Source organism: Temnothorax curvispinosus, unplaced genomic scaffold (assembly GCF_003070985.1).
Source record: "Temnothorax curvispinosus isolate PA1 unplaced genomic scaffold, ASM307098v1 QBEX01004669.1, whole genome shotgun sequence".
Taxonomy (NCBI): Eukaryota; Metazoa; Arthropoda; class Insecta; order Hymenoptera; family Formicidae; genus Temnothorax; species Temnothorax curvispinosus.
In genome coordinates, this window is record NW_020214449.1 from 47,505 (window position 1) to 68,614 (window position 21,110).

The 21,110-nt window shown below is 45.0% G+C and overlaps 1 protein-coding gene across 3 annotated transcripts in view; it reads right to left on the reverse strand.

Moving 5' to 3' along the window:
• The window catches only part of LOC112453750 (MAGUK p55 subfamily member 5), a 65,809-nt gene extending 45,320 nt beyond the window's left edge, over positions 1–20,489 (reverse strand). For 2 of the 3 annotated variants that reach the window (XM_025014663.1, XM_025014659.1), the window contains exons 1-7: positions 18,948–20,489; positions 17,237–17,349; positions 16,914–16,968; positions 5,278–5,338; positions 4,268–4,349; positions 988–1,073; positions 302–455 (exon numbers count right to left, since the gene is read on the reverse strand). In XM_025014663.1, coding sequence (XP_024870431.1) covers positions 302–455; positions 988–1,073; positions 4,268–4,349; positions 5,278–5,338; positions 16,914–16,968; positions 17,237–17,349; positions 18,948–19,011 — 615 coding nt within the window. In that variant the 5' untranslated portion in view covers positions 19,012–20,489. The remainder of the gene's footprint in view (positions 1–301; positions 456–987; positions 1,074–4,267; positions 4,350–5,277; positions 5,339–16,913; positions 16,969–17,236; positions 17,350–18,947) is intronic. The other variant, XM_025014660.1, reaches the window with a different exon arrangement.
• Positions 20,490–21,110: the final 621 nt, after the last annotated feature.

The following is a 21,110-nucleotide window of genomic DNA, read 5'->3' on the forward strand; positions in this document are numbered from 1 at the left end:
AAAATACAACGTAAACATTTAATTGTATTTAATAATTTACTGTTGTACGCAGGTGCTGCTTTATATTTAAATTAACATCTCTTTATTATTAGGCACAAAAGATTCAACCCGACCGTATATTGGCACATTTCCTATTGACATATCTTTAATTCATCTCTTTATATAAATAATCATTTTCGCCACTAATTAGAGTTAAAATTTGTTTACATGTATATTGCAACCTTTTAAAAACAAATTATTCAAATGCAATTTTTTTTCTTGTATTTCTACGCTTCTAAAGTGAATTGTAAGTTTACGTTACCAAGAGGTTCGCCTCTTCGCAGCTTTGTTGCTTTTCCAAAGCGTCCTTCCGCTCCTGCGAGGTGTCTTCTACTCGGATGTCCGCCTCTTTTCCTAATCCCTTTGGAATCGTACCGTTGCTAAGTTTGGTGGAGAAAGCATTCGTTCCCAATTCCCTGAAACAATTGAGACAGGGTCGGGATTAATTAACACGTGACGATAAAATTAATCAATCAGCCACCGATAAGTAATAACTATATAGTAGAAAAGGTGCTCTCCGACTTTCCCTATTGTACAAAACAAAAATGGGCCGCGCGAACGCGCCGGCATTGTGAAAGGATATCAATCACGACAATCGCAATTTGTCACATCCGGTCTGCAGCGATGCCTCCTATAGGCACCGCATACATTTTCCCGGTTACAACACAGACGTTGGTTTATTATGCTTTGACAGGAACATCCCAGGGGATATTAATCCTTCAGAAACTAATTACAAGTATTGCGCCTGCGAAGCGACATCGCTCTGGCCCTATCTACGACACAAATTATTTTTAATCGACTCCGAGGCACCTGGACCCCGAGAAATCTGTCATTAACCGTAAATTTAACAGCGAAAATTTTACAAGAAGTTGAATTTTATCCACGACGTCTCGCATCGTCGCAAGGCACAACAAACTTGTCTCGATATAAAAAAAAGGAAAGACTTACTTGTCCGCCAAAGTAACCGTAATTTGGCCATTCGATACGTCTTTCGAAGTCGAGTCCTCGCTTGTGGACGCTACCGCGTCGTTTATCTGGAACAAGAAGTAGTCCGAAATAATACGTGATTCTCGCTAGATTTTATTCCCGATGGAATTAATATAGGAATTAGCAACCGCTAATATCGCAGTAACACCAGTTTATTCCAGTAATATTACACCACACGACGCATGCAAATATTGCAGAAAGGCTACACACCCGCGATAAACAATAAATTCTACCGTAATTACAATTTTTCTTTTATTTGGTTGCGATGATTGAAAATTTGATCGAATGGAGGGTTATCGCAATCACGCGATGGTATATCACGGCGTAGTATTCAATTTAGCTTTATGAAAAATGGCTGATCGCACAGTTTCACTTCATTTTTGTCGCACGTGCTTCCGCATTTCTGGGCAAAATACAATCCCCGTATTTATCTCTATCTCTATAACGCGTGACGTGTAAATTTCCGCAACTTGCCCGTGCCGCTATATACATTGATTTTAAAAAGAACTTAATTCTCTAATAAAATAATTCTTCGTAAGTATAAAATCTAATAAAAATAAATTCGTTGACATGCATTATACAACACATTACATAAGTAAAATTCAAAACTGATTATTAATGGTTAACGATGTGTAGATAACGACCACGATAATATCATCACGAAAAAAATGCTAACAACTCTTTTTAAAATATATCCTTTCCTCAAATATATAGTGATAGCAATCTCAAATGTTTCATTTTGCTGACAATATTTTTGAAAATAAAATAATTTAAAAAAATATATAATGTAAATAACTAAAGTTTACTCTTTTCTTCAGTCAATTAAAAATATTGTTACCGGTTACATATACAATATTATTTTATATAACTGAAATTTTAGCTCTTTTATAACAGTAAAAAATCTCGAAGCCATAATTCTAAAGTGCCATGTATACGTTATCCACAGACGTAAATTACGCGTAAACGTCCGACATTGCAGTATTCCAACACCACTGTCTTGGAAAAATTCACGCCGCAAAATGGTCAGACAATTTCCCAAATGGCACTAGTATATCGCACGAATTAACCGGAGGTCCCTCGGTCCTGCGCCTTCCATTTATCCTAATTACTGACATAAAAAAAAGACAGAGAGAAAGAGGGGAGAGAGTAATATGCCGGGTTGTTGATAGCAATAAGTGGCTAACCGTGCTAGGAGTGATACGAGCAATATCGAGAAAACTCGTTAACGGTCGTGGTGTTACGACATCCTCGCGCGGTTTCCGTTCCGAGATGTGTTTCGCGCGATACGCGAGAACCCGATGCGTCGTGCCTGCTTACGCGAGATTTTAAAACCCGCATGCCGTATCGCGATCCCGCATACGACCTTAAAATATCTCGGTCGGCACGCGATTAATAACGAACAATGCGCGGAGAACTTTTCTTGGACGCGAACCGGTTGGCAAATGGTTTTGCTAATTCGATAAGTACTTTGCGATGAAGAAGGAAAGAAATACATATTATACAATTGCAATAGAAAGATATGTAACATCGTAATACAATATCACGAAAGTTATTTGTTATTTCCACGAACCATTCCCATAAACGTTAGTGGAAGTCAAACTTTCACCAATAATTTTCGATTGAAGCGAGCTTGAATGCGAGAGTGAGTAAAACCAATTTTCGCGAACTCATATTCGACTGCAAAAATGTATTTGGATGTGAATTATAACTCGAGGCAGAAATGGCATCATTAATCGCTCTCAGAGAGGAAATCCGTTTCAGGCGCAAACGGCATGAGCCTTTCTCTTGTAACTAAGAAAAAAAAAATCTATCAAACATGCGCATTGATGAAGCGACGGAGAATTAATTCAATCTCTTTGACTGTTTAACTTCAACTATTTATAGACATGATCTTACGCTTACTCGCAATAATATTTATGAGAATGTCAAGATAGGAAAAAAAAACGTCTGTCGGATACACAAACGTGAAGGAATTTTCACACGTCGATGTAATATCGAAGTCCGAGCTCGACAGGATTACATCGGTTTCTCTGCTGAAAAGTACGATACTCTCGAGTGAAGTGTCGGATGGCGCCAATATTTGTCGCTCGGTTACTAACTCAGCGAGACCGTCGGGTATATCGATACTCTCGAGCATCAGCTTTGCTCTCGCGGACGAGCGCGTCGTCGCAGCGCAACGCGCTCTCGGGGCGGGGAATTCCGTCCTCTTTTTCCCCGACGCATATTACTCTCTTCGCGTTTCTCTCCGCGACAATGACGACGCGACGCCCCCGGCTGAAATCGCGGGGGCGTCGATGGCGATCGCTGAAACCCGTTATTGCGTAATCGAAGCGCGCCGAGGACCGAGGCCGAGGATTTTGGACGCTCGCGCGAAGGCGCGAGCGAGCGACTCGCGATGCAACGCGAGAAAAACGCGCACTCCTGTTCTGCACACTCTCGTAAACAAGGCCGCGCATAATCGCCGTCCGCCTCTCACTCCGCGCTCATTTACTTGGCATTCCACATTTCATAAGCAGCCTCCGTGACGACTCCGCGCGCGCTCGCTCGCTCGCGGCCGATCGATTCATTTGCACGCCACGCCGCGCGTCCTCCCTACGCGGAGCACGCACGCGGATGGCCGTCCGCGGCTCCGCGCGCACAGCGGGCGATAAGAATCGCCGCGGCCGGAAGACGGACGCGCGAGAAACGCGCGATGTCTTTTTAACACACGTATCTCCTATTGTTACTCGCGCGACGATTGTCAGATTGTACTCAGGATTGCATCGGTTCTGTCAACAGCGAATTAAGGTCACGGGCGCGAATTGATTTTAAGGCAAGGCCCCCGTAACGAGGCATCGCGCGCTAAATATTTTAAGCCCGAGAAATGTTTAAGCGCGTTAAACATTATTTTTTTCAATATTAATACGGGATTTCTAAAAATGAGAGAAAATCGAACGCGATCTAAAACCGCCGGGCCGGAACAAACTACTGCGAACATCTCGTTTATTTTTCTTCCACAGAGAGAGAGCGTATGTAACAATCGATTTAAAAAACCCCGAGAACCACGAAAAATTGGACACGACGGTGGATTTAAAACCGGCTCTGGTGCAAAAAAAAGTGACGTGTAAAAAAGGTGACTTCTCTCATTCGGCGCGGTGAGAGGTGTACGTTGGAGATCGTATCTCGGCGGGGCCATCGAATCCTTTTCGGACACGATATTAACAGGCAATTCCGGCTAATTACGTGTTTCGTTCTTACGTACCCGCTGATGTAAAATGGCCTGGATGTCGCGCGGCTGGATCTTCTTAAGTGCCGTATATTTCTGCAGCCTCTCCCTCGCGCTCCTGCGAACAGAGAAAAGAAGAGCCCGCCTTGAAAAGCTTGTCGCCGCTTATCCTTGGGAAGTCGAACGCGATACCGGAGTGTGAGTCACGGGAGCCAATGTGCCTTATCGCGCACGAAAGTCTTGTGTTTCCGTTCGTCGCTTCTCCTCCTTTCTCGCGGCAACGCGCTGCGCGACACGACTGCGTTTGCGAATTGCCATTGCTGAAATCTTTTGTGAAATCTAATTCGCGACGGCGACGATTATCCGATTCTCATTAAATGTACTTTAACGGCAAGTAATCAGGCAATCAGAAGCGATTTAATGAACGCAATTTTCTCAGATGAGTCGTGCAAATCGAACCGGTCCGGTCTTTCCGTGATCGAGATAAATATACGAACAGATTTTCCATACGAGGAAAAAAGATAATAGAATAAGTGACGGATAGGTATATGAATTAAGGAAATTAATCTCGTCGTATTATTAACATCGTTGCTAATGTTAGTATCGTCGCGTCCGCGAGAAGTAACGCCGATCGGATCGATATCACGAAGAATAATAAAAGAGAAGAGAGATATCGGGGGAAGCGAACTCCCTGATTTTTACGGCCCCTCGTCACGAGCTGTCATTATCGGCTCGGTCGGGGGAACGCGCGCTGCTTTCGAGCGATTCCCGTGACATTTAGATGACGCATTCTCGCGTTCGATCAAAAACACGTTCGCCCGCTGGACACCGCCGCCTTTTATGTGACGTTTAATCGATACACGATTCCGCCCCGACAGGAATGTATTTACTGGAAGCGGGGCACTAGATCTCGTCTCGCGTGCGTGTGTACATTGTGTCACGTAGAGACAACGTATATACGCTATAACGTTGCACTCTCGAGGTGGTGGCACCCGCCGCGCCGTCTCCCTTACTTCACCGAGTGTTCGTTCAAAAGTTCATCTCACCTTTCGACGGCGATAATCCAGGCGTCTCGTATCCGCCCAGCTTTCGGCCCGTCCAGCTCTTCTGTCGGGAATTCACGAAGAATTAATTAGGCAAATTTATCGCGCATTTAACACGCGTCAAAGGAGCCATTACCGGGCCGCGGCTATAGTCAAATATAGCGGCGGCCGTGTAACGGAGAGCGGAAATAGGTGAAGCGCATTTCTCCCCGCGTCTCTCTTTCCCCGCGGTGAGCCTGACAAATTCCCTTCGTTTCTCATTTACTCCGCGCGAGAAGCCACCGTGTGTTTCCATTAATTTAATATCTCTCTCTCTCTCACTCTCTTCCTCTCGCCCGGGCGATGCTTTTTTTTCTTTGTTCTTCCTTTTAATTCTGCGGAAGAGGAGAGACCACGTTAGCAGCATTTTTATTCCCCGTCCTCGGGTAACCTGACCGTCATTCTTTTCAAAACACAGCGAAACATCTCTTAAGCCGGGTCTACATAATTTGCAGTTCGCGAAACGCAAGACACACGCACGGTCTACGTGTCAATCCAACCTCTCTGTGTATAGATGTTATATTGACACGTAGACTGTGCGTGTATCTTGACGTTTCGCGAACTGCGAATTATGTGGACCGGGCTTTAACGCGACACGCGGCCGGGCGAGCGAATTCGCCGCATTTTGCGCGGCGAAAAACTTTGTGCACGCGCGCACAAAGTCCACATTGTCCTCGTAACTTTTTGCCCATCGGTTTATTTATATCGTCCCTTAGCGGGGAATAACTACGGACCTATCCGCGTATCAACCCACTTTTCTATAAAAAAAGAAAAATCTGATCGATCGCCGGCTATAATACCGTTCTTAGTGCAGGCCGCATCTTCGTCGGCTTCCTCGTCGTCGATGAATTTTATAGTGGACAGATCAAAATGCCTCGCTACACCCTCAGGCGCCGCCACGTGATTCAAGGGCTCCGCGAATTTCGGCGGAGGATCGTCGACGATCGATTCGTCGACGACGATCGATCGGCTATCGTGACCCGAACGCGACGAGCAACCGCAAAAGAGTAGCTCGCGAAAAAATTTCGACATGCTCGTACTTTGTATCGAACAAAGAATTTTTGCAGCGAGCCTTTTACGGAAGAAGCACGAGCTTTTTACGTTCACGAGCAAAGAATTTTGTGTTCCCTGCACACTTTTAGCGAGCTACGCTCATCTTTTTAATTGGCATTGAACCGCATTGATTTAAATCTATTTTTAATTACGTTCTATTTATAAAAGCGTACATAGTCCTATCGTAAATATACACATCCTACGAAAGAGTGAAAGATGGGAGGTAAAACAACTCGAGAGGTGTTTATCTCTTAATGCAAATGGTGTCTCTCACGTGTCTAATATAATATTTCAAAAGCCGTAATTTACTCGCCATTATACGGCGAGCGCGAAATTTCGTTTTCGTAACTTTATCTGTAATGTAGGTGGACCATTAAATTTTTGTTTCGCAATATTGTTCTACTTCTTTATAAATAACGAGCAACAAAGAAACGAGCCACAATACTGCATTTCCATTTAATAATGCAACGGCATTCCGAAAAGTCGTAATTAGCAATCTAGTCGATTCATCGTTTACACTGGCTGCAATTGATTGGCCAACTCGTTAACGATATTCGGAAACTGATATCGGGCACCGTTTGAAACACTGGTGAATGAAAAGCTCGCGCGACGACTTCCGAAAGCCTCCCTGAAAGAGGACGGTATTCGCGCGTGCACACGTGTCACGAAACTAGAAAATAAACTCTCCGCCGCAGCCGGCGACTGAGAATGGATAGCACGGGCGCATTCACGAAGGAGTTTATATTTGGAACTTACACGCTGGCACACGGACGATAAAAATTGACAGAGAGCGCCAGTTCAACGCACTTATATAGCACGGCAGGGGGATATAAAGACAGAATGTTTAAGGAATTTGCGAAAATCCCCGTCGCCCCGAAATTCCCGCGGAGATTGAAAGAACAAACGCCAAGATCGATATAGTGTGTCAGGGCGTTCTTAAATTCCTGAAATACGTGTAGACCTTCCCGGGGATCGTGCCATTCTTTTTGTTATCACTTGATGTGATCCCCCGACCTGGTTTTCTCGCGCAATCCGCTTTAGTGCGAACCAAGTAACTGATTAAATGTACGTCTGGCGGCTTTCGTTTCTGAAGAGACCTCAAGACACATTCTATTCCCGGGCTATTGGAAGTTTTCACGAGCGAGAATTCAACCTCCATTTCGCGATTTTTCGCGTTAAAAAAAAAATAAAATAAATGTTGATAAAACGAATAAATTCATTCCTCAAATATCATTAGAGTGATTATCGTTTCTGCGTTACGAAAGATAATTATTATTTTCTCTTTCGATTGAGCCAATTAACACAATTGAGTTTCTCTCGTAAAATTCACTCGGCAAAATCGTTCGCATTTTCCAATCGCTTCGACAGCTTTTGATATTTACTTATGGTGCATACATGTTGTATACGCATACACATGCACCATACAGTCCATGCACTTCGTACTTCGTTCATTGTCTTCCGAACGTGTATATAGCTGACATAGTGTGCGCCGCAATTGCATATCACTTGAAACGCTCTAGATCAAGTCTCGGTGAAGCTTTCCGTGTCACTACCTGCATACATTCATTGCCTTAAAGCCTTTTGTGCTTTACCGAACGACAGGAGAAGCGCGCCAGGCGAAGAAAACTCTCGCAACAGTTCCCGCTCTGCTCCCTTTTCAAAATGTTCTGGCTTAGCTCCAAAACGTATTCAGATATGGCACGGCAATTCGGAGAAAGTGTGTTTTCGTCTGAAAGCGCACACACCCCGTTTTTCCTGTTTTATCGCAAAACGTTTCTGACATTCCGTGACAAGTATGAATGTCACGAGCATATAAGCATGATGCACAAAAGCCAGCCTTTGACAAATTTATCCTGGGACGGGAATAAACCGCTGAGAATTATCAATAAAATCCAAATGTTGGCATTAAGTTATTATTTTAACTCTATAATCACTTATATAGATGGATAGTAATTAATTTGGATATATGTATACCGATCTTAATTTTTCAATAATGTTCGCTGATATAATTCGTCATTAAAATTTTTAAATAATTCCGTAAAAACGAAAGAAAAAGAAGCAACTTGAGATAGCTTCTGTAATAATGTATATGTAGAACATAAACCACATAAAAGTATCACAAGTATCTATAATTTAATAATAATCTATATTATTATTATATATAATATATATTTATATTATAATTTAATAATATTTTTTTTATTCGACTTGACAGGTTACCTATATTAAATACAGTTATCACGACGTAATCTAGAGTGTTTCGACCATTGATTTTGATCCCTTTCAAGTGTAAATCTATAAATCACAAATTTAATAATCAAAAGGCATGTAAATTGTAACTCACACCACCAAATAAAAAATCATTATTGTGTTAGTTATTGGCGATTCAGAGTTTCACATTTGATTTGACTGTAATTTAATATTGTACTACGTAATTATAATAGAAATTACGGTATCACTATTAATTTATTAACACAAGTTAATTATGATATATGTGTGCGGGATGAATGTGCAAATACTTCGTTAGCGGTAATTCCCCGCTTAATGTGGCATATATATCGCCGCCTCATTCTCATTCCGTGTTTACAATGAATAAGACATTCATATATGAATACGGCAAACGGAATTCAGGATCAAATCGCATTTAGCGTTAAATGCGGCGCACAATGGAGGCGCGAATGCGGACCGAAGGCAACGGGAGATAGGGACTAAGGCTAGATGAAGAGGCATTACGTTCGCAAATTTGGTGACGCGGTAAATTCGGGTCAAGCAATGCGTTGCCGTGATATCAACGTTGTGTCTGGAGTAGTCTCCTCGCGTGATCCTCGGAGATATCTACTTCGTCGGAACGGCAACTAGATGCTCGCGCATATGTCGTGTGTACGCGTATACAGTACGCGGCAATCAACTATGTTACGCTAAGTAGGCTTTACCCGAGTACCTAAGCCAGACCGCTCCCGAAAGGCACCGCGAGTTCGATAGTTGGACAGCGGTTAACTTGCGAATAATTAAAGCCCGGTCGATCCCGGTGCTAAAATACCGTGCTCAAAACCGTAATCGTATTTTCTATCCTGTCGAGCAATCGCGTGAAAATTAGCGCCCTGAAACGCAATATACGCAACAAAAGGAGAGTGAGTGAGTGAGTGAGTGAGAGAGAGAGAAAGAGAGAGAGAGAAATCCGTTCCATCTTTCTCCAATTACTATTTCGTATCTTGATCTCGTATTTCGCACTTTGACGTTATCAAGATAAATAAAGAGAGCACAGGTAAACGTAAAGTTCAATTTTTCTCGTTATCACATGCGAGTGATTATTAGAAATCGTGCTTTATCGACTAGAAATAATTGTCACTGAAGTGATGATGGGAATAACATTTTTCTTCTAACAATTTTCATAAATTATGAAACGATATCTGAGAGACGATATATCTATTCTATACACAAATTTGTAGATATACGAGATACCATTTACGTATGAAGATAATACAAGAAGAAACAACTGTACCAATGTGCGGAATGATTTTGATCATATGAGTAGTACGGCTTGACGCAAGAAGAGGCGAAAACCAGTTTTCTAACTGTATAGGCTGTGGCCACACAGTGATGCATGTAGTATACATATATGTACACAGAGTCAAGCTACGGCGAAGCATGCCTACCGAGGTTTGGACATTTGATCTATGAGACAATATTTTGACCCTGTACACAGTACGTCAGACTCTACTACCAAACTATTTGTGAATGTGTATTCTGATAAGCTGATTTAAGGTACTTTGCAGAAGACTCAATTATTAATGCAGGCTAAACGCAGCATCCGTAAGGATCTTACGGTAATATAAAAGAATCTTTAAGATTTTCGTGAAATTTTTATTCAGATTGTCTTACGAATACTTATGTACCACAATTAATTTTCTACATATAACGATCGAAAAATATTAATTTGGTCACGATGTAATTAAAATTTTTTAATTCTCTTCAAATACGTGATTTTAATTAAAAGTGCAATAAATGTATGCCGCTTTTATGTATTCTACAGTAACTGACAGACAACTTTAATTACGTCTGCGTTTAAAATACGCGAAGTCACTGTGTATATATTGCTTCTCTAATTATACTGCAATCACTTTTAACAGATATTGTAGACAATAAATAAATCAAGCGGTGAGCACCTTTGCTAATATTTCTAGGAAAATTATGTACGTTGCAAATTTTCATCTATATATAGAAGAATTAGTCATTTCCTTTTTCCTCGTTCTTTTCTTCACAATCATTTCTATGTACGGTCACGTTTTAATATAGTTTTGCCGTTTTAACGTTTAACTTTTCGTAAATATAACGGGCGCAATAAAATTTAAATAAAAGATGATTAAACGAAATAGTATTTGTTTGGGTTCTCCACGGTGGATTACGCGAAACGGCTGGTAAATTGTCGGAACGAAAGGCATCACTCAAAGATTATTGAAGGTAATAGAGAAACAATCGCTAACGGACCACTTACTTTTACGAGCGCGATAACTGTTTTTCCAAGATGTATCGAATCCGAGATGATGATTTCAGCATGCGCTGATTCGACTGTCGGCTCTCTTCCTCCCTCTCTCTCTCTCTTCATCAAATTCTCAAGAAACTATACGCATTATAGTTGCCGGATCAATATATCGAGTATGCGACCTAATCGCGTTGGTATGCCCTAATCCGTAGGTACATCTAAATAATTGCAATGATATATACGATCCAGCCTGATGACCGTTACGTCACAATAATGACGGGTAGACTAAGTTTAAAGAAAAAGTTCATTTTAAAAGAGATGCGCGCATGTACAAAATAATACATCTCCTTTTCGAAATTGCTGTCGCTCCATTCAAAATGAAATTATAATTAATTTTCATATATCTATAATATTTAGTAGGTACGTAATCATGGACAAACGCGAAAGGAAATAAGTAGGATAATTATTAACGTCTCTTATAGCGATCATATGACACTTATTTAACGCGTTACATCATTGCGTTGCGCGGAGGGCTGTGGAATGCCGGTGCAAGACCCACTTAAGGAGTTACAGCAACGACGGAAATGGCAAAAGATCGCGCAGTCAGCGTTTTCACGAGTGTCCAAAACAAATTTCTCCGGGGTATATCGTAACATATTCATTTCTACAGAATTCAACGATATTAATTAATGTTCCACCTCTTCTAAGTCTCAAATCCTCTTTTCGACAATCTATTCGATGTTCGGCTTACCTACATTCGTGTGTGATTATGTAGATTATTCGAAGGAAAACCTAGTGCAAATCTGTGCTCGAGAGAGAGACCCGAGATTCGTATCCGAGCGCGGATTTCGGGATACAAATGCGATACCTAACCGATCAGCGGCGATCTGTTCGGTATTATTCGGTATATTTCGGTTTTTTGGTATACAAAAAGAGAGTTTTGCAGCATTTAGCAGCCTTTTTTCTGTACTCTGCGCGTCCGAATCCATCAGAATTCAACAGGTTGGGACGAAAACAATTTAGCGCGTATCACGGAGGGAAGTGCGCGCGAGACGATTTAAGCGATCGTGCCTAATTTATACGTCGGCGGTCGATCTGCTCCCGGGTCGCTCGTTCTCGATTTCTGCTGCATACCTATCGCTATCGCGTTCTCGCACGCGAGCGCATCGGCGCGCGTATACAGGGTACTCCGGCGAGAAGCGTGAAAAGATCACGAGACGGTGTCCGGTGTGCCAAGTCCGGATTCCAATTTTCCTCGACGAAAATTTCATTTCGACCGTCACGTCTCGCACACGGCGTTCGTTTTCCTACGTCGAACGTTCCCCCGGTAATCGAGCCGCAAGGTGACTTCTTGTCGCCAAACGTTACGTGGTCCGTTTCTTTTTTTTCCCCCCTACATTCTTGAAGCATCCAAACCCGTCGAAACTACATCGCGATTCCGTTTTCGAAGATCGAAAGACTCGGTTCGGAAAATGCTATACATGTATTTCGATCCTGCGCCAGAACGAATCTCTCCGAATTCGAGGAACACAAAAATCGCTTCTTCGCTCGCTGTTCGCCGGACACCCCGTATACGCCGCTCCGGTTTCCGCGCGGCACTCGTTCGACTGCATCCCGCGTGCCTCGCGCTCGTAAAACCCGCTCCTCTCTCCCGTGTCTTTACGTTATACCGCGGCTTCACGCACATCTCCCGTTTCCTACTCTCCTCCGTCACGTCACGTCCGTCCGTACGGCGTTCGGCGCGTCGGCGCTTCCTCGTTTCCGTGACGGCCGGCCGTGCCGTACATTCAGTACATCGGTATACATCCAGGAGCGCGCGCGAATACGCCCATGCCACGACAATACGCGTTTGACACGCATCGTGGGCAGCGCGATTGTTAGCCCGCGTCGGAGAGGGGCAAAAAAAAAACACATTCCGCATTATTCGCGGTACGCATGTACGCACACGGAAGGCGGATGTGCGGCCGCGCGGATGTTGCTCGACGTGAAAATCACGCGGGGCCCGGCCGGTTCACTGGAGAGAGAAAGAGAGAGAGAGAGAGAGACTCCCTTTTTTACATTTGTCTATCTCTCCCGAATCTAACTATGCATACATGTTCTTGTAAAGGGGGGGAACAAAAAGAGATCGAACGTTTTATAACTTGATTTCGCGCAGATCGGGATGGTTCGAAAGAATATTTCTCGCGGACGAATTTTAATGGATAAGTTCGCGTGTCATCATAAATGAAAAAAGAAAAGTACGTACGTGACGCAACGGACAGCAGATTTAAGAGGATGAACGGAAACTCAGGAGCGGCGGAACAACGTTGACGTTGACCGATGATGCAAGAACGTAAAACAAACTTTCGCGTCTCTAACAATGAGTTATTATTATGGACACCTCGGTCACTCTCCCGACACTTTTCGAACGAACTAAGATTCGATATGATGTACACTACAAGTACATCATTGTCATGTAATATTATATTGTTTATAACAATTATATGTAACTATAACATGAATTGTAATAAATATAACATTCATATATCTTGTGGATATTTATTTAATTAGTAAATTATATGTTATATGACATAGGGAATCTCATAAAAGTTTGAAAATAATTTCGCAAGATGCATTTCTGACATTACATCCGTATAAAGAACCGTATAGAATGACGAGGTTCTAAATAGCTGTCTATATCTCAATCCAAGGAATGCGATTGAGCGGAGGACGTAATATAAAAGCGTACATAAAACGCAATAGCCTATCCTGGAAAAATCTATTATATACCCGATTCCAATCAATATTCCTAACGTTTCGCAAAATGTCGATTCGCCTCAATAAGGGACAATCCATTTCGCAAAGGGCGAGGGATGAGTAGAAATGGAAACGCGCGCGCAAGGGAGGATATCACTTAAACTTCACACATGCAAATTTATACAGGATTAAAACATTCATGCAGGATGCATTAACGCAGACCTTTTCATTGTGACAGAGAAGAAAAAAAGAAGGACAAACGAGCGATGTGTGAGAGAGTTAAATAATTACACGCTCTCGCGCAAGAGATCCCGCGAGGACTCGAGAGTAACGATGACGTGGGCGTGGAAAAAGGAATTTAATTGATCCGGGTAGATGAAAAATGAATTTCTATACAGATCAAGTAAGATATTTCCACGGTGATATTGAAAATTCGTTAATACTCGCGAGATGACACGGCGGCAAGGGAATCGGCGTGACTGATCGACGAGACGAGTCGAAAAGGAAGGATTACGCGCGATTAATCGAGCGCGAAGGCTCGGTAAAAATTATCGGCGACCGGCGTGACAAAGCGGCACGAGAGAGAAAGAGAGAGAGAGAAAGAGAGAGAGACTTAATAAAAGTCAGGCTTAATACACGAGCCCCCGCGGTATATACCAGGCTCGTAAACGGCGCGCGGACGCGAGCTAAAAACCGCGGAGCGCGCGACGAGGTGTGTATCGGAAATAAGTGGCGCGCGTGATATTGCGAAGTCGACATGTCACAAGAGACGGTGAAAGAGAGACGAATGGCGGAAAGAGGAAGGGAGAAAGGAAGGAGGACAGGCGGCGGAGACGGAGTGCGAAGCGCGTTGGCACGTTCTGGTACCGATGGCGCGGTACCCAGAAAACGCGGCCCCCGAGAAGTCTGCAGATCTCGACACCGCGCCGGGGGATCGCGCCAAGTGCGCCCGATGAGAAAGGAGCGAAAAGAGCGCGACGAGAAAGAAAGGAAGCAGCGTTACCTTTTCGAGCGGATCGACAGGTCGCCGAGATGATGACGATGATGAGAGAGCGAGAGAGAAAGAAACGTACGGGATGAGAGAGGCGAGAGGCAGGAAGACGGATCTCCTCGCTGGCTGGGCTGGAGAAGCGCTCCTTCAAGTCGCTCGTGCAACCACTGCAACCACCACCACCCCACCGGACGGCGATCACCACAGAGCGCACCTTAATCCATCACGAATTTCACTCCTCCGTCACGCGCGCATCGATCCGCGGGAGATGACCGTTCACCACCGACCCGCGCTCGTGATCCGCGAATCGGCCGCAAAATCGCGGCTCGTCCGCGCGACGACGACCGCTGGCGAACCACACCGCTGCGCGCGCGGAACCCGAACGCAGAAACCGGACGCGTGAGCACGTTGCGCGTTTTCTCGGTTGGCTTCACCCGATATATACGGCACTCGCGCGAACTCGCGCCGCGATCCTCGGCCGGACAATCGGCGAGAAACGAGAAATCGCGAGAGCGCGTTCTCCAACAAGGAGAACCTCGCTACGTGTCTCGACGGCCGTGTCGCGTCGTCCTCGTCGTCGTCGTCGCGCCAGAGAACGGACTCGCGGCGTCGCGGCACCAGGACGAAACGGAGCAGCGCGCGCGGAACCGCTTGGCGCGCGTACGAACGGCTCCTCCGTACTGGCCGCGCGGAGCGTGACAGCGGATACCATTCGAAGGTTATACCTCCTGGTCCGCCATGTGCAGCCGCCAGCCTGCCCGCCTGCCTATACCTGCCTCTACCTGCCTACCTCCGGAGTTCTCCGCTCCTGCCTCTCTCTCCCTCCTCCCCCCCCCCCCCCCTCCTCCTACTGCGATACCGACGATACCGTACGCGGCCACCTGGAGCGTTTACCTGGCGAACGCCCGGACTCGCACGAGTCTTCCCGGAATCGGCCGACGGTCCCCCCTGAACGCCGTTCGAATTTTGCCGCGCCGACGAATGACCTGCCCGCCGATCCTTCGGTCGCGTCTTTCTATTGTTCACCGAAACGTCCAATATGTTCAAACAAATGCCTAATTGCCTAAGAAATACGGCCGAATTTGATTGGCGATGAACCCGAAGGTAGCATGATGTAAACGCGACTTGAAAATCAAACGGCCACGTTACGCGCCGCGTAGCGAATTTTAACGAACGTTAATGCTGTACGTTAATTCGTATACAATAGAATGAAACAGCTTAATGGGGGGATGATTATTGGAATAATCAGAATGTGCAGGAATATATCATGGGTTTCGATAAATATCGAAGCAAAAATAATGATACACAGAGGCGTGCATTTCAAGTGATTTAAACGAATTAAAGGGCTTGTAATTTCGCGTCCACTTCACGGATGCAATATTGAAATCGATTGCAATAAACCTGTTATCAGCGCGCGCAATATAGCGGCGCCATTCATATGAATGAATCACTGTATTATCAGTGTCCGCACGACAGCGACGCGTTATCGTCTATGCTACACGCCGCCGCCGCCGCCGGCCGACAACGGGAAAAAGAACGAAATAATTATTTCGAAGCGCAATAGGGTGCGAAGGTGCGAATCTGTATTCATAATTCTCTCACGCGGGATTTTCCCGACACATATGTACCTATGCAAATCCGTTACTTTTGAAAGAAATGCGGAATTCACGCTGCAGAAGTTTTCTTAATATTCTCCGGACCGTCGCTCCGAGCACCGTCGATCGGAAAATTGTGTCCGGCAGGAACGAATTGCGACTTCGTCCCAGCTTTTCCGCGACCAAATTCTTACTTTCGTCCTTCCCGTCAAAAAGTTTGTCGCGCGTGACGTCCCTACGATGTGTTTAAAAACGCTACGCGTTTGTTCAACGAGGGCGAGAGCACGGCTACGGGGCAATGTAAAATCGACCGTGGCCAATGTATTTAAACTGTATATTCAAATTCGTACGAATGTCTGCCCGGTTACGATAAAGCAACAATACCATCCGGTCGGCGATAAAATGTCTCATTTGCTTTAAAAACATCTGTTCAAAGAATAACACGTCGCCGGCATTTGAAATAACGAGGACGTAGATGAATTCAATGTGAAAAGTATAGCTCCGCTTCACAACCCTAGTTTATCTTTCTCTTTCTTTCGCCTAATCTTCCACATTATTGCGCTCGTTGTTTTCTTTGTAATCCAAGATTTAATAAAACGTGCCATCCATCTTTGCTACTTCTTCGACGCTTCACTTATTTCCGTCTTATTTCTTTTAATATTTAATAGCTTGAAATATATAATATTGCTTGATTACTTTTAAAAATAGATATAAAAGATGTAAAAGCGAAAACTCGACTCACCCATCTTGTTTCCGCTTCTCCGAAGGCGCAGACATATTGTTCGAGATTGGATGCACTTAAATCAAAGGAAACACAATTATCTGTATTATATATAATTAAAAAAGTATAAAAATAAAATATATACCTATATATTATATATATGCTATATATTACACATTTTCCATTTTTCTCTTTTATAAGGAAATATTATTCATTAATTATCTTCATTTTCGAAAGAGCGATGGTGGTTCATTAAGAAATGTGTGATAAATTATGAAATATAATGAACCACTCCATTACATAAATAACATAACCAGAAATATATTATATGCTGATATAATTACCTGATGTATGTATTGAATGACTTCATTATGAGTTGCATTTTCCAAGGTGCGACCGTTCACTTCTAAAATTTCATCGCTCACTTTCAGAGTGTCCATATTGTCCGCTGCCGATCCTGCAAACACACGCATAATGGTGAATATAATCTTACTACAATTTGCTTTCACAAATTCAATTGTTATATTATACGTTATAAGGCTGCATTCCGATATTTACTGTCGACAATTGTCAGTACTGAAAATCTATAGTATACGTGACGTAAAATATAGAAAAATATAGATTTTCAGTATTGGCAGTGATTATCGGAATGCACAGCCCAAGTATTACCTACAATATTCAAATATTATAATAAGTAACGTTAGGAAAAAATTTTTTGTTGAACAATTAACTCTGATACGTATTGTGAATATTGATTGCATTTCGCGTTAAATGAATATTACAGCGCGCCTTCGAACGCGATATCGCATTCAATAATCCGTATAATGAAACGAGACGTCGAAGCCTGCTTAGCCTGCAAAAATCCCTGTTTAAATGTTCATGGATGTAGCACATAATCTGCTTCGTAAACGGGAACGTATCTGCTAATGAGCACGGCCATTTAGAGAGCATTGCGCGCAAACGAATTCAAAGCAACCAACTAAAGTATTTTTTTTTCCTACATCGTACAGAATGCAGGATGGCGCGAATAGATCTTTTCCCTCGATAAACTAAAGGAAAAGAACGCTATAGGGATGTAACCGATTTATCAATGTCTTACAATTCAAATATTGGTAGTGGGATAATTAATACACCGTGGCTAATTTAACTTCGTAAAGTATGTAAAAGTCAATGTAACGCTCATGTTACGCTAATGTAACGCTAGTACAAGTTGTATCAATGCATCGCCGATGTTATACCTATCTTTTATACAAAGATTAATTCCTAAAAAAAAAAAAATTTAGATTCGATCGTCCTCCCGAGAAAAATATCCAACGGGAATCAAGGGAAGAAGAAGCGAGACATAAAATAGAGCGAGTGCCTCCTTCGGGGCGATAAAGCGCGCGTTACGATAAGTAAACATAAAGGTCAGCCTATAAATAACAACGTCGCGAAACACGTCGTCGATGTAAATCGTCGCGCATTACCGTAACACGTCGAGCAAATCGGAAATCCGTCCGTCGCGTAGCACATTTCCCGTTTCCGAAAGCGTGCGACGTGTGCGTGACGTGTGAAGCTGCGCGCATGTGACGATCGCGCTAACGAGAAAATTATCACTTCTCATTTAGATTCGACTAGTAACGCGCCGTCGCATACTCCCCCGAGCGATCCAGGATAATCGCATTTACATCTGAAGAGACGATCTGACGATCTCGAGCGATTCATTCGACGAATATTCGACCGGGCCGATGTTAAACGCCACGCAGACAAGACAATCTAATCCCTGAAAACACCATAAATTGTTATCCGTCAACATAAAAATAACGTTGAGCGTGAACTCACAAAAGTATGTGAATGCCTTCGAAAATTTAATTCACAGATTATATACGTTCCATAAACAGATCGCGCATTGTTTACATTTCAAGTAACCCGATACTCCGGGTGGTTTCACCATCGCGCGAACGAACGTTTCGCGGAATATCTGACGTCTGTCGAACATAGATATGTGTGTAGTGTATAAACTAACGAACAATCGCGCCTTAGTAAAACGTGCTAACGTAAACGCGCTATACGTACCGTACAGCTTGATCTTCCCATCGTCGTTCGTCAGTATAATGATGTATCCTCCTAGATCGACCATTTTCGCTAGTAATTATCCGCCGTACGTGTAGAGGGGTAGTCCGCTATATTAGATTACCTCGCGCGCGACACTCCGCGCGAGTGACGACACGCGCGCGCGCGCGCGGGCGGGCGGGCTTTCGCGCAACGTGCACGGTAAATCACTAATTACTCGGCACTACGTTACCGGGTCCGCCCCGAAAAATCGGTCCGCCGTTATTAACGTCGTTAGCACATGTCATTTTCCCGGTTTCCTCTTGCATCCTGCACTTCATTTTAGGTATCGACCTCGTGACCTACTTCGCGGCCGGCTATGCAACGTACGACGATTATATTTTTCGCACGACACGGGGAACGCACCTCTTTCCTTTCCTCCACCTCTCTCCCTCGCTTTCCGTTTCCGGGTGGCTTTTCTTCAACGTGCACACCCCGACGTGCGTTTAACCGCGCCTTCCCGTCGTGCTCGCCGCATTTACGATCGTGTATCGCGAGAGATCGTCGATCGGCCGTTTATCGGGAAATCCAAGACTTCTGTCTCCTCCTCGTTTCTTTTTTCTCTCTCTCTCCGCTAAACGGACACTAAGGCATCTATGCTCCACACGAGGGGTGGTATAAGAAAATTGCTACTACGACGAGAACTACGATATACACGCTCGATAACTCGGAGCCACCTAAGAGATGGACTAAGGAACACATAATTATCTTTACGTTCGACACTCCACCAGCGTGTCACGATTTTATTACGTATTATACTCCCTTTTACGTTTTTCGTCTCTCTCTCTCTATATATCCCTCTTTTCTTTTCTCTTATTTGAAATCGCACGCTCTAGCTCCGCCGTCCGATCGTCCTGATCGTCCTCGCGGTCCGTCGCGACGAGGGCAGTGAGAGGAAACGAAGCGGCGCCTCCACGGGGCCCGTTATCGCGGGCCCCCCTACATCCTTACGGCGACGTGCCTCGCGAGCCACGGCGTGAGGAATAGCGATCGCCGGTTCACAATCCCACGGCGAGCCGGAGCGTCTCGTTATTGATCACCGCTTCGACTAACGTCTCGTGTGCCGTTTCCGTGCACGCACCACCGGCCATCGTCCTGTCGTTTTCGTTCCGCAACCACCGCATCGGCCCCGCGCGGCAACGATGCACGGTGCACGGCGCCGAAAAACGATGTATTAGCTCTGACTTCCGACCAGCTGCTGTCGCCGTTGCCGCCGCCGCTGCTGCTGCCGTCGTTGCTGCTACCGCTGTTGCTGTTGCTGTCGCCGCTACTGCTGTTGCTGTTGCTGCTGTTGCTCCTGCTGCTGTTGCTGCGGTTCCTCCGATCCCGCTGTGCGCGCTACCACCCTCCGTGCGGCCGCACGTCGGCGACGATCGTTACGGGGCATCTGGTCAGCAGCGCGGGGATCGTGCACGACGTCCCGGACTTCCCGCCGGATTCCCCGGCGACGATCGAGATCATCGCGCGCGCGATTCTCGGCCCCCTTACGCAATTGTCGCTCTCCCTCTCGCGGCGCGCGCGGTGTTTATCGATATTCGCGCGCTTGCCCGAGTCTGAATCGAGGATATCGATCCGCGCGATCGCGAGATCTCAATTGGGGGGTCCTACCCTTACGGCTCGCTCTTTTCCGCGGCACGCGGAACAATTGATCCCTCGACGGGGATGTTGAGTCACGCTACTCTCGCGGGAACGACAGCACGTCCCTCGTGTCGCTGCCTCACGCAGCACGGCGACGCGGCACGGAGACGAGGATCGAGCCTGGGTGCACCGAGCCCCCGCGAGGATCCCGCGATCGACATCACCGTGGCCATCGACGAGTGGCTCCGCGACTCGCGACACTCCTCCGCCCGCTCTGATGTCCTTCTCAAGTCCTCTCAGCTGTCCGACTGCACTCTCGCGTTTCGTCCCTCGTCCCTTCTCGCCGAGGATCAACGCCGAGATCCTCGTCGAGAGAAACTATTATACGGATTTCTCCCGAACGGAAAGAGGGTCTTTGGCTCGGATCGGATCTTCTCGAACGATTTCCGCGCACGAAATAAGTACTGCACTTACGCACTCACGCACCGTCTCTCGGTCTCTCACTCTCCTTCGTGTCACAGGTCCCCGGGTTGAGACACCAGCGCAACT